Source organism: Pseudorca crassidens, chromosome 12, assembly GCF_039906515.1.
Source record: "Pseudorca crassidens isolate mPseCra1 chromosome 12, mPseCra1.hap1, whole genome shotgun sequence".
NCBI lineage: Eukaryota > Metazoa > Chordata > Mammalia > Artiodactyla > Delphinidae > Pseudorca > Pseudorca crassidens.
Window position 1 is genome coordinate 68,699,387 of NC_090307.1, and position 12,725 is coordinate 68,712,111.

The 12,725-nt window shown below is 51.2% G+C and overlaps 1 protein-coding gene across 15 annotated transcripts in view; it reads left to right on the top strand.

Annotated features, from left to right (window-relative positions):
- MORC2 (MORC family CW-type zinc finger 2) overlaps window positions 1-12,725 on the top strand; it is a 64,780-nt gene that overhangs the window by 28,829 nt on the left and 23,226 nt on the right. For 5 of the 15 annotated variants that reach the window (XM_067700227.1, XM_067700231.1, XM_067700235.1 and 2 more), the window contains 15 exons: window positions 609-749; window positions 844-998; window positions 1,092-1,220; window positions 1,723-1,828; window positions 2,123-2,255; window positions 3,389-3,463; window positions 3,549-3,929; window positions 4,482-4,613; window positions 5,040-5,094; window positions 5,499-5,640; window positions 5,743-5,970; window positions 6,062-6,155; window positions 9,556-9,744; window positions 9,836-9,928; window positions 11,022-11,283. In XM_067700227.1, the coding sequence (XP_067556328.1) occupies window positions 609-749; window positions 844-998; window positions 1,092-1,220; window positions 1,723-1,828; window positions 2,123-2,255; window positions 3,389-3,463; window positions 3,549-3,929; window positions 4,482-4,613; window positions 5,040-5,094; window positions 5,499-5,640; window positions 5,743-5,970; window positions 6,062-6,155; window positions 9,556-9,744; window positions 9,836-9,928; window positions 11,022-11,090 (2,122 nt within the window). In that variant the 3' untranslated portion in view covers window positions 11,091-11,283. Of the gene's footprint in view, window positions 1-608; window positions 750-843; window positions 999-1,091; window positions 1,221-1,722; window positions 1,829-2,122; window positions 2,256-3,388; window positions 3,464-3,548; window positions 3,930-4,481; window positions 4,614-5,039; window positions 5,095-5,498; window positions 5,641-5,742; window positions 5,971-6,061; window positions 6,156-9,555; window positions 9,745-9,835; window positions 9,929-11,021; window positions 11,284-12,725 lie in introns of those variants that run through there. The other 10 variants (XM_067700233.1, XM_067700237.1, XM_067700232.1 and 7 more) reach the window with 6 other exon arrangements.

Consider the following 12,725-nt stretch of genomic DNA (forward strand, 5'->3'; position numbering starts at 1 on the left):
TCCTTTTAATCTAGACTGGGCATTTGTCCTGGCTCATTACATGATCTCCATGTCCCCCACCATGTCTGGAGCCTCTGCAGGCTCTGGGCCTGAGTCCTTGCTTACTTCTTGGCCTCCTCACCACAGGCCTAGGTTTCGGGTATCTGCCCCGTGAGTCTGTCCACTGATCATCTATCTGCTTTTCAGTTTCCACGATTTTGTTGACATTTATCCCATGATCATTTCTTCTCTCACATGTTTATTGTTCTTGTGAATTTTTGTCTTTTTAAAATTAATCACTGTCACATTAGTGGAATGGTTATGCAGATGACCTTGTGTTTATTCTACTAAATAAGCATCTTAGCAGAGATTTGCAACAGCTTCACAGAATCCCATTCATACTAAATACATCCCCGTTTGATACCAAAAGCTAAAGTCATATGCTTTTAATTAGGGAGCTTAGAGTGACTGCACAGTGAGTATCCTTGTCAAGTCTACAGGTTGCATATTGAATGCAAAGGCAAAACTTAAGTGTCTCAAGTTTCAGCTTAAGCTTAATACATCTTAAACACCATGGTATTTGTGTGTTAATGGGTTGATCTGTTTGAATTTATCTTTTGTCTTCTCAGAGCGCTTAAAGAACCCAAGGAACTGAACTTTGTTTTTGGGGTCAACATCGAACACCGGGACCTGGACGGCATGTTCATCTACAACTGTAGCCGCCTGATCAAGATGTATGAGAAAGTGGGCCCACAGCTGGAAGGGGGCATGTGAGTGCTGCCTGAGGAGAGCTTCAGCCCAGGATGGTTGGCGGGAGAGGTTTGGTCAGTGGGGTGACAGAGCCGTGTCTACCTCCTCCTGCAGGGCATGTGGCGGGGTCGTTGGGGTTGTAGATGTGCCCTACCTGGTCCTGGAGCCTACACACAACAAGCAGGACTTTGCTGATGCCAAGGAGTACCGGCACCTGCTGCGGGCGATGGGGGAGCACCTGGCGCAGTACTGGAAGGACATCGCCATTGGTAATGCCCTTTCGCTTCACCTCCAGCCTTGAGATCCTCTCGCTGCCTCAGGGGGCTGACTCCTCACGCGATGTGTGGGTGCTTGTCTTCCAGCCCAGCGGGGAATCATCAAGTTCTGGGATGAGTTCGGCTACCTCTCTGCCAACTGGAACCAGCCTCCATCCAGTGAGCTGCGTTACAAACGGCGGAGAGCTATGGAAATCCCAACCACCATCCAGTGTGGTGAGTTGGGGGTCGGCACCTCCTCCTGACTCCTTTCCATCATAGTCACCGTGCTGGCCTCCTGAATGCACTGACATTCAGGGACGTATGTCCCACTAGGGATATGAGTCTGTTTGGTGATGGCCCTGGGAGCTCAGTCTTGGGACTGTGCTGTGCCCACCTGTTCCTTCTAAATGAGGCAGGAGGTCATCTACCCTGCCGGGTCTCACAAGGTTTGGTACCACATCGGTAGAAGTGTGAGTGATGACTGAGTCAGGATTTTGCTGGAGGAGGGAGAGGGGTTGGGGCCGCTGAGGGTCCGTGGTATAAAGTTTCCATCGTTGCTGGAATCACTGTCCCTGAGAAGAGTGACTGTTCTGTAAGGAAGGCAGAGTTGGAGCCAGACTGAGGATCTTTGCATAGAAAGTCGGGGGCATCTCTGCCTTGGGCCTGGCTGGGAGGAGCCTGGTTATTGTTGGTGGGCATGGCTGATGTTTTGTTGGGGGTATGTTCTGTGTCACAGATTTGTGTCTGAAGTGGCGGACCCTCCCCTTCCAGCTGAGTTCTGTGGAAAAAGATTACCCTGACACTTGGGTTTGCTCCATGAACCCTGATCCTGAGCAGGACCGGTGAGCACTTTTTCTAACAAGGAGTTTGTGGGCGTCCCCACCTCCCCCCGTGCTTTTTCCACTCTTCCACTATGCTTCTTGAGGTCAGTGCTCATATCCTTACATCTCTGTCTTGCTGTGTATAATAAATGCCTGGAAATAATAGAAGTGTATCCTGCAATGAGTATTAATTCTGTGCATTTGGGAAGTCTGAGGTTGCTCTGGTGAGAGGGAGCATGGGTTGGCTGAGGAGGAAGGACCCTGCCCTACCTGGAGCTATCTTGCCACACCCTTCCTAGCACTTTCTCTCTACAGGTGTGAGGCTTCTGAACAGAAGCAGAAGGTTCCCCTGGGGACGTTCAGAAAGGATCTGAAGACACAGGAAGAGAAGCAGAAGCAACTGACAGAGAAAATTCGCCAGCAGCAAGAGAAGCTGGAGGCCCTGCAGGTGTGTGGGTCATGGGCAGTGGGCACATGGGCAGGACCCCTCAGTGTCTCCTCTGTTCCCTCAGGCTCAGTTTCATCCTTCTGTCACCCATGAGTGCTGCCCAAGCTTCCCAACCCCAACCTCCAGGCACACTGGTTCTCCAGTATGCCTTGATCATTCTTTAAAAAAAAAAAATTTTGTTTATATATTACAAAGAGGTCCGATTCATTTAGAATGTTTTGAAACTCCAGAAAGTACATATCCTGTCTTAGAGGTAACCACCATTAACTGCACATCCTTCCAACTTTTTATGACCTCTACATACACATAAATACATATATTTTTTATTAGAAATAGAGATCATGACTTACTTGTGTCATATCACACACACATACTTTTTTTTATTAGTGCATAACTATTTTCTTGGGCTAGTTTTCCAGAAGTGAATTTGAAAGAGTAAAAGGATTTTTAAAATTCTATGTTTTCTTTAAATAACTATTTCCAAATTATTCTCCAGAAGATGTATTATGTTTTGTTTTTTACTAGCAGTACATTTATTTTTAAATGTTTTTGCAAATTTGATAAGCAAAGATACACATCTTAAATTTGAATTTCATATTTCTAAAATTGAACAACTTTTTCGTGTGTTTCTTTTAGAACTGCTTATTGTTCTCTTATATTACTGTTGTTTTAAATTTTTTTCTTAATTGACTAGTCAGGTTTTTTTAGATATATGTGTGGTATCAACCGTTTATCGTATTTATTACAAAAGCCTTTCCCTTTCTGACTTCTGCACAGGCAGATGCTCTCATTGTATGCATGCCTCCCTGTCTGCCAATTCCCACCTGTCCTTTCCAGCTTTGGCCTTTAGGGATCTCCAACCTTTTTGGCTTGTTTTATAGGAATTTAGTCTACTGACACTTTTCCCCAGTCTCTCAATTGCTGGATTAATCATATAGAATCCTGTAATTTGCTGGTAGTTTAGTGTTTTGAATTTTTGTCTTCTCAGTGAGAATGGGAGGCTTGTAATAGTAGGACTGTGGCCCAGGGGTTCTTTTTTATTTGCCCACTGTCCCAGACTGTGGGGCTCCAAAAAGAGTTTGCTTGAATGTACCAGATACGCAAACGACCTCCTCATCATGTTTACCCTGCAGAAAACCACACCCATCCGCTCCCAAGCTGACCTGAAGAAATTGCCCTTGGAAGTGACCACCAGACCTTCCACTGAGGTAAAGCCCAGGGATAGGGGCAGGGCTTTTCCTCAGGTGTCTCATGCTGGGATCCATGTTGTCACTCTCTCTGGGCCTCTTTCAGGAACCTGCACGTAGACCTCAGCGTCCTCGGTCACCTCCTTTACCTGCTGTGATCAGGAATGCCCCGAGCAGACCCCCTTCCCTGCAGGCTCCCAGACCAGCCAGCCAGCCCCGAAAAGCTCCTATTATTAGCAGTGTCCCAAAGCCTCCTGCCTCGACAGCACGGGAGGAGGCCAGTACTTCCAGGCTGCTCCAGCCTCCTGAGGTGCCCCGAAAGCCTGCCAACACTCCAGTCAAGACTGCATCCCGGCCCGCCCCTCCCGTGCAGCCACCATCACCATCTCTGCTGCCCAACTCCAAGAGCCCTCGGGAGGTCCCTGCCCCCCGAGCCATCAAGACTCCAGTGGTCAAGAAGCCAGAGCCGCCCAGTAAACTCTCCCTGGTGAGATGCTCCTCCTTCTCCAGCCCTGCCCACAGTGGTATAGGAATGGAGGGGGCAGCGTTGACTGCATGGGGGGCAGGGGGGGGTGGAGAAGCCTCAGTGGAGATCAGCCTTCCGTGCTGCCCCTGCAGAGGAGGAGTCTGATAGCTGAAGGCACTCATGGGGGGCACAGAGCTTGCTGGTTCCCTGTCCAGGGAGCTCTTTGGTGCCCCCACCAAGGTTTGGTCCTCCACAGACTTGAGTCGCCTTCACTGGCTTCTCACGCGGTGGGCAGAGGTTGCAATCTGGTGACAGCCTTGGTGGGCTGCAGCAGTGGTTGGCGTGGTTCAGTGGGGAATGAACTGAGAGGCTCCCCTGTGACAGCTCTGAGCAAAGGTCCTCGTGGGCGTAGAGGCCGGGGGTTGCTGTGTCCCTAGTACCGTTGGGAGCCCAGCCCTGGCGGGGACTGAGACCCACAGACCCCTTTCTGAATGGCTCCTTTAGGCCAGATGGGATCTTCCAGCACCTGAGGGTCTGCCAGGGTCCCTCATGTTCCCGCTCCTCTTGCTGTAGGCCACTCCTGGTCGGAAGCGGAGTCTTGGGGTCTCTGATGAGGAAGAAGCCGAGGAAGAGGCTGAGAGGAGGAAAGAGAGGTCCAAGCGGGGCAAGTTTGCCGTGAAGGAGGAAAAAAAGGACTTGAATGAGGTAGGTTCTCAGCATTCTCCCTCCCCAGGGTCTCCACCCGCCACCTGCAGTCTGTGACACGAGCCTTTCAGAAGCCTAGTCCATCTCTGAAGGACACTCAGTCACACAGACGACTAGAAACACGGTACCTGGTAGGATCTTGAGTGAGACTGGCTTGTGGCTCTACTCACAGGCTTGAGGTGACACCGACACAGATGTACTTCCGTGTCTGTGACATTCTGCCCCTATGCCTGCTCTCTTGTTTTCTGACGTTTTTGGAGGCAGGTGTGTACGTACTGAGATAATGGTTGAGAGAGTGGCTCTCAGTGAGGCCTGGGGATTTAAACAGCCGCACAAGACAACATGAGGCGATGGCTTATGACCCTGGGTGGACAGTCTGTTCTTTAGGGGCACTGGCGGTGCCTCTCACAGACTCTGTTCTTGCAGCTCTCAGACAGTGCTGGGGAAGAGGACCCAGCTGACCTCAAGAGCGCTCAGAAAGGTGAGTTTAGGGAGGTGCCCAGAGCCTGTGGGGAAGTGGGAAGGGGGCCCCTTGCCAGCAGCACCGTATTCCGAAGGCCCATGGAGGCTTTCCTGGCTCCTGGCTCTCAAGCAACAGTGGTTTCAAGTCTAATTCTGAGAAGAATGCTGAGGCTAGCACGCCCTCGTGTTTATTTTTAGTATCAGTTCCTTGGTGTTCACCGCTGGCAGTTACCATGCTGCTCTGCGGCACTCTCATGACAGTTGGGGAAGGAGACCAGAGTGGCTGGGCTCCATGTCCCTGGCATAGTGGTGTCAAGCTCCTAGGGGTTCTTGTCCCTGTGAACCTGGGATGACCTTTCTCAAGGTGGCCCTGGCTGGGTCGGGGGCTCTAGTCTAGTTTTCTAACTCCATCTGCACTCTCAGCTAAAGGGCTGCACGTGGAGGTGCGTGTGAACAGGGAGTGGTACACAGGCCGTGTCACAGCCGTGGAGTTGGGCAAGAACGTGGTGCGGTGGAAGGTGAAGTTTGACTATGTGCCCACGGACACGACACCAAGAGACCGCTGGTAATGCCCCTTCTAGGAGGCTGGGTTGACAGAGTTGGGCAGGGGCAGGCAGCCCATCCTGGGAGCCTGGGACACGTGACACAAACACTGGGTCCTCCCTAGGGTGGAGAAAGGCAGTGAGGATGTGCGGTTGATGAAGCCCCCTTCCCCGGAGTATCAGAGCCCGGACACGCAGCAGGAGGGCGGGGAGGAGGAGGAGGAGGCGGCAGTGGCTCAGCAGGCTGTAGCCATGGCAGAACCCTCCACCTCAGACTGCATTCGCATTGAGCCCGACACCACCGCCCCGAGCACCAACCACGAGACCATTGACCTCCTCGTCCAGATCCTTCGGTGCGTTGTCGTCCTGCTCCGGGGTCAGCGCTGGTTCTCCACTAGCTCTGTGCCATTCTGATTTCCAGTCTCCACCTTCTTTCTTGTTTAGGAATTGTTTACGGTACTTCCTGCCTCCGAGTTTCCCCATCTCTAAGAAGGAGCTGAGTGCTATGAATTCAGATGAGCTAATATCGTTTCCTCTGGTGAGTCTGCCCAGCCTTTGGTTTTTGACTCTGCACGCCCCCCTTGGTGCTTGTTGTGATTGTCAGCTCTCAGCTGTGTGCGCCCTTCCCCGCTTGGCCAGCTTCCCTTTCATCTGCTGAGGGAAGGGAAGAGGGGACTTTACATTGTGGAAAAAGAAGCTGCTCAGCCGGAAGACTGGTGTGCAGCTGGTGAGATGCTGGGGTGGAGTGGAATCCTCGCTTAGGGACAGGCCCGGTGTGACTTGTGTGGAGTATGTCCCTTTTCCTCTGTCAAGGCAGGAAACAGTAAAGAGCTTAGGTTCAAAGTGCCGGAAACGTGACTCTCGGAGGTATAGGGAAGCTCCGAGGTATAGGGAAGCTCGTGGTGTGTGGAGATAAGCGTGGGATCTTATTTAGCAAATGCAGATGCAGTGCCTCAGTGCTGGAGCCTCCAAGTGGCTTAAGAGTCAGTAGAGACTGAATTTTTAGCAGGTACCTAGACATGAGGCTGAGAGCAGTAAGTGCTCTGCAAGGTGGGTGGGAGGGCTGGGGCAGCCTCTGGGAGGGGGAGAGAGTGACCAGGGCTAAAGAAAATGTGGGTTTGGGCGAGTGTTTGTAGAAGTGACGGGAAGTGTTTGAGGCAGAGGGACTGTTGTGAACAAAGGCTCAGGGATGCAAGGGCAGGTGGGGGCCAGGGCAGTGGTCTCTGTGGTGAGCACTCAGGGAGAAGGGCCCTCAGAGCCAGGATAGGAGGCATCGGGGGCACCCCCCTGAGGTGCAGTGGCTTAAACTTTGTATGAAATGGAGGCCCAGCTAAAGGTTTGAGCGGATGGAATTGTCGACTTGAACCATGTCTGGGGCAGGGGTCAAGAGGCTTATTCTGTAGAGGCCAGTTAGCAAGTATTTTCAGCTTTATGGGCTGTAAGGTCTCTGTGGCAACTATTCAGCTCTGCCGTTACAGTGTGGAAGCTGCCATAAGACCATATGCAAAGGAATGGACGTGGCTGAGGTCTAGTAATGCTTTGTTTACAAAAACAGGTGGCAGGCTGATTTGGTCACAGGCAGTGAGTAGTCTGTTGACCCTGCCCCTAAGAGGGTAACTCTGGTTCTGGGAAGGAGGGTGGATGGGAGACACAGGGACAGGGAAGCTGGTCTAATGGTAATAGGTCAGGGAGGGGGGATGGGAGCTCTGACAGGTGAAGGGGCCGTGTCAGGGGTCCTTCTTTGACTGAAGGCAGGTGATGGTGAGGAGGCAGAGGTCACGTGCTTCCCTGTCTCTCAGGCCTGTGGGAATTGGAGGTTGATGACAAAGCTGTTAACTGGGAGAGAAGCAGGGTGAGGGTGAGGAAGACGAGTTGTGATTTGACTTGGGCTGGAAGTACCAGCACTTCATTTCTGGTGATGTCCAGTGGATAGGACACTGGAGATTGGGGCTGGCACTTGGGAGGGGCGGGAAGGGCAGGGCTGGAGATGGGGATTGGGAGTCATCCACATCAAGAGGATGTTTCTGCTGTAGGAATAGCTTAGGTTTTCTAGGGAGGAGTTTCTGGAGAGGACAACTGGAATTGAAACTGCAGGATTAATATGTTTAAGATGGCAGGCCCTCGTGAGCAGTTGTATGCTTGATAAAGTTTGCCAGAGAGGAAAACATGGAGTTTTGTCTCCATTCTACTTTAAAAAAGGGAAATGAGGCTAGGAGCTGAAGAAACCCAGGGGCAGAGAGGTGAACAGTCTGTCTTAATAGAGCCCAGATTTGAACCCAGAACAACTTGTTAGGCCAAGGGTCTTGCTCCCCTGCGAGATGAGGGGGCACTGCACCCTGGGGAAGCTAGAAGGTGCAGAACTCATGGTGGCTTCACAGAAAGCTGCTACACCTCAGCGCTTACCCTTGTTCAGGCTGCAGGCATCCTCTGCAGATCCCAGGAACAAACAGCTGATTGGCCTGGTATGTTTGTTGCTTTTGGCTTAAAGTTGTTGCCAAAGTCAGAGTAAAGCCTGGGTGCAGTGGGATCTTTGCAGTGGCCCTGACCGCTCAGACCAAAGCACAGTCAGTAGGAGCATCTGAGCCTAAAATAGTCTGTTGGCTTATGCCTGTAAAGGGAGGTGTACCACTAATGCATCATTTTAATAGCCACCTAAGTGAAATGCCTAAAATAACTCAAACTTTAATTTTTTTTAACGTTCGGGACACAACAAGAGTCTAATGTTCATTGTATCCTTGTCAGTTTGTAAATGACCGTCCTTTTGCTCATCATGCTGGACTAGGAGTTCCAGACCGTCAGGGGTCCTGCAAATACTAGATTAAAAAAAAAAAACATATATATATATATATATATATATATATATACACTTTAAAAGTAACGTAACTGCCTGTGAATCTTTAATGGCCTAAAAGTGGAAAAAAAATTAAAATGAATACAAATCATAGTTAGGCTTAAGACATTGTGTATTACATTTTAATACTTTTGGCACCTGCTTGAACATTTATTTTTGCGGTGCCAAGTGATAATTATTTTTTGTGCAGAATTTGAAGTTTCTGTTGCCATCTTGATTTACTGGGATAGTATTCTAGATTGTAAACAATTAAATAGTTCTAACACGTTTTAAAAACAGCAGTTTTTAGCCGTTCAGTGCTAGGTAGTTCATACATCTTCACAGAAGTAAATAAATGCTAGAGTTGGCGAGACTGCAGTTGTTAGCCAGGACCTGCTGGTCATGGGTTTGTGTTCATCAGCATGGCCTCATCATTCACGTTGGTGATTTATGAGTAAATCATAATGTTATAACTTTGAAATTAAACATAAAGAGTTATTACCCAGATTGTTTTTTATACTAAGATTCCATGTAACTTTCATTTGAAACAAGTGTTCTGCTACTTTCTAAAAGTTTGATAAAGCCCCATGTCTAGAGAAAGTGCTAGTTAACATTACTGCCCCACCCCCGGGAAGTTTCAGGTACTCAGGGAAGATGGTGAAAAGCTCTGATGCTGTATAAACATACTACACAAACCTGGAGGAATCTGTTGTTGATAGGTGCTTGATAAAATACTTGTGGAAGAGAACTTTTGATCTTGACATTGTTGGTTGTGACTTGGAAGTGGTTTGCTCAAAGTGCTGTTGTGCACTTAGAAAGGTGAATGGTGAGAATCATCCCTCACATTTACTCCCGGCTGGCAGTCTGCCAGAGCACTTTGGTACGTGCTTCATGTGTGATCCTGTCTTCGTCCTCGTGGCAGCCCTGTGAGGTGGACGTCGAGGTCTTTCTTCTCTGGAGCTAGAGAGATCACTTGCTTCTGGGTCCGGCATCCCTTCAGACTGAGCTTCCTTGTGCTGAGCCAGTTGGGGACACCAGTGCCCATCTAGAAGGGCACTGGGGACCCTCGTGAGCTCATGCACTCACCCACCAGCTCCTCTCCCAACAGAAAGAGTACTTCAAGCAGTATGAAGTGGGGCTCCAGAACCTGTGCCATTCCTACCAGAGCCGCGCCGACTCGCGGGCCAAGGCCTCCGAGGAGAGCCTGCGTACCTCCGAGAGAAAGCTCCGCGAGACAGAGGAGAAGCTGCAGAAGCTGAGGACCAACATCGTGGCACTCCTGCAAAAGGTGCAGGAGGTGAGCCAGGCAGCCCTCTCATTGTAGCGGACCACCTGGTGTCTCGGGGTGGGGGCTTGGGCACCTCCTGCTCCCTTCTCCCCACTCACAGGAATCTGTGGTTCCAACCCTGGCTGCACAGCATCCTGACCAGGAGGGCTGGAGGTGGTGCGGCTGCCTGGGCCTCATCCCAGCCAGACCCACGGTATCAGACTTTTGCCCTTGTTTAGACATTCTGATATACAACCTGGTTTGAGAACCCTCCAAGTCATAAAACAGAAAAACATTCTCAATTTTCCAGATGACGCCCAGATGGGATTAGGTAGCCCAGAAGCAGGGAGCGCCCTGTAGGGTCTCAGCCCTTTATCCAGGCAGTAAACATTGAGGACAACTGCTCTGTGCCTGTCCTGGGGACCTTTGGTGAAGCAGACAGGCAAGATAGGGGTCCTGCTCTCATAGCCCAACAAGTGGAGGAGACAGAACTACTGTTGGCGGGAAGTGCTGTGAAGTAAATATGAGAGAGACAGAAAACAGGGATGCCGCTTTACTAGGGTGTGCAGGGGAAGCCTCTCTGAGGAGGTACTTGAGCTGAGGGCAGAACCAGTCACACAGGAGTGGGATGTGAGAGCTCTGGGGAGAGGGAAGAGCAGGGCCTGAGGCCCAAGGCAGGGAGATGTGGGCGATAGAAGAAGCAGGGCCCTGTACCAGGTGGGAAGTCTCTGGAGGGTGTGGCACTAAGACGTTTGCAATCTAAGACATTTACTCTGGTTGGTTGTAGGAGGGCCTGGAGGGGGCGGAGGTTAGAATCCGGGACTCCAGTGAGGAGGTTCCCACAGTTGTCTGGGTGAGAGATTCTGGCAGCCTGAACCTTGGATGGTGACAGTGAGGAGGGAGAGAAGTGGGCAGATTTGTTGTAACGTCTTGAGGGAAGGGGAGGAAACAAGGGTGATGGTTGTGGTTTGTCTGAGCCCCTGGGTGGAGGGGAGGCGGTGGTGGCCTGTACCAAGATGGAGCAACTCGGGGTGGGTGGTGCCGTTGAGCTGTTGGATGTTTTGAGTCTGAGAAGCCTGCAGCATGGCTAAGGCAAGCCGGGAACTTGGGGTAGAGGCAGGGTAGGAGCAAGAAATCTGGGCGTCATCTGTGCACAGAGGAGGGAGTGGGCGGATGATAAGAAGGGACAAGGCCTGACAGCCAGGGTGGAGGGGCGAGAGGAAGGGGCACGGGCTGCAAAAAGGATGGGGAGGCGGGCCCCCCACCACCTTGTGGCCCCCGGCTGACCCTGCACTGCTCTGTTCCAGGATATAGACATTAACACAGATGACGAGCTGGATGCCTACATCGAGGACCTGATCACCAAGGGGGACTAAGAGGCCTGGAGCCAGAGATCAGCTCCCCTGCCCCTCAAGGCAGAGCTCCTGGGGGTGGAGTTTCATTTATGGGTTGATGGACTTACCTTGGTTTGACTCACATGGGATATTTGTGCTTTTGGAGGGAAAGAGACTCTGATTCTTTGAATCTTCCTCCCTACGTTTATAAATATTTATTTTTTAAAAGAAACAAGATGCTGTGCCTGCTGTGAGACCATACATTTTTTTTGGTGACTCTTGGGCAGAGAACAGAAGCAGGATGCCAAGTCTGAGCTGCTTCTCTTGGCTCCTGGCTCCTCAAGATGTGGTGAATCCAGTGCTGTTTGGAAGTTGGGGAGGCTCCAGGGGCAAGACTGGGGGAGGGGCAGGGCCCCCCAGGCTGGTGCTTCCCCAGGATCTCCAATCCAGGGGATCCCCACAGGGCCATGGTCAGGAGGAGGCTCAGCGCTGAGCAGCTCCCTGTCTCGTGGCTGCTCCTTCAGGTTGGGGATGTGAGTGGTGGCCCAAGTGGTCCGTCTTGGCTGTGGCACCATCCAGACAGCTTGGGGAAGAAAGATCCTCCTGTTCAACTTCCCCATCCACCACCTAAGTTCTCCCTGCTGGAGAACTAACAGTGGACAATGAGGTTTCCTGCCTCAAAAACTTGAGTGGACAGATCCGACTCTGGTCAGACTGCTGACCCGGGTAACACACTGAATGTTTGAATTCCAAAGGATTCCTTTTACGAAAGGACCATGTGTGTGAAGGAGCCCCTGTGCTGGTTGGTGGCGGCCTCGTCTGTGGGTGTGGCAGGGTCCTAGGGAGCACACCTTCCTCAATGGTCCCGGCCATCTGGAGAGCCTGGCGCTGCTTTTTCTCTTACTGCGTCCCCCCTGTCTGGCCCCACCAGGCCCAGTCAAGGTCCCTGCTTTGGGGCAGATGGGAGGAGGGGGTCACTGAGCCACAGGGACTCCAGAGGTGGCTCTGCAGGAAGCACACCATGTCTTCCTTCCCGCCTGGTCACAGCCTCATACAGCTGTGTCCCTCAACTTCTCAGGGTCAAAGACAAAGGCAAGAGTTGCTGAATTTTCTCTTTAATGGCCATTGGAAAAATTCTGGTTTGATTTCTCCCAACTCTCTTCATCCCCCTTTATTTGGGGACTGGGTTTTCTGAAGGCACAAGAACTATGGTCTTGTGCCACTGGTCTGCAATTCAGACCTCTCGGTGTGTTTCCAGCATCTACCCACCTCTGGTCAGCAGTGGCCACATGCTGCCCTGTGAAGACTCCAGTAGCCTGGGAAGTGCTGGCGAGGGAGGCAGGCCCCATGGGAATCGGAGGTCTTTACCCACTTGTGCACGTGGCCAGAAGCACCTGTGACTTGTGGGTTTGGGACTTCTCCAAACCACATCCCTGGGCAAGGGCTCTTTGGGGGAAATACTACTCAGAGAGGCCCTGACCTCTTCCTCTGAAGATTCGCGAAGAGTCTTAGGGCTTCTTGAGCTGGTGGTTCCTCTCCTGTCCAGCTCGCTCTTTTCATCACAGGCAGCATATGGTCCATTTTTGTCCCCAAACCTGCTGTTTTAATCTAAGTGCAAGCTGGTTCTGCATTTTTACTAGAGGGTAATACTCAAGTTTTTTATTTACATACCTGTAA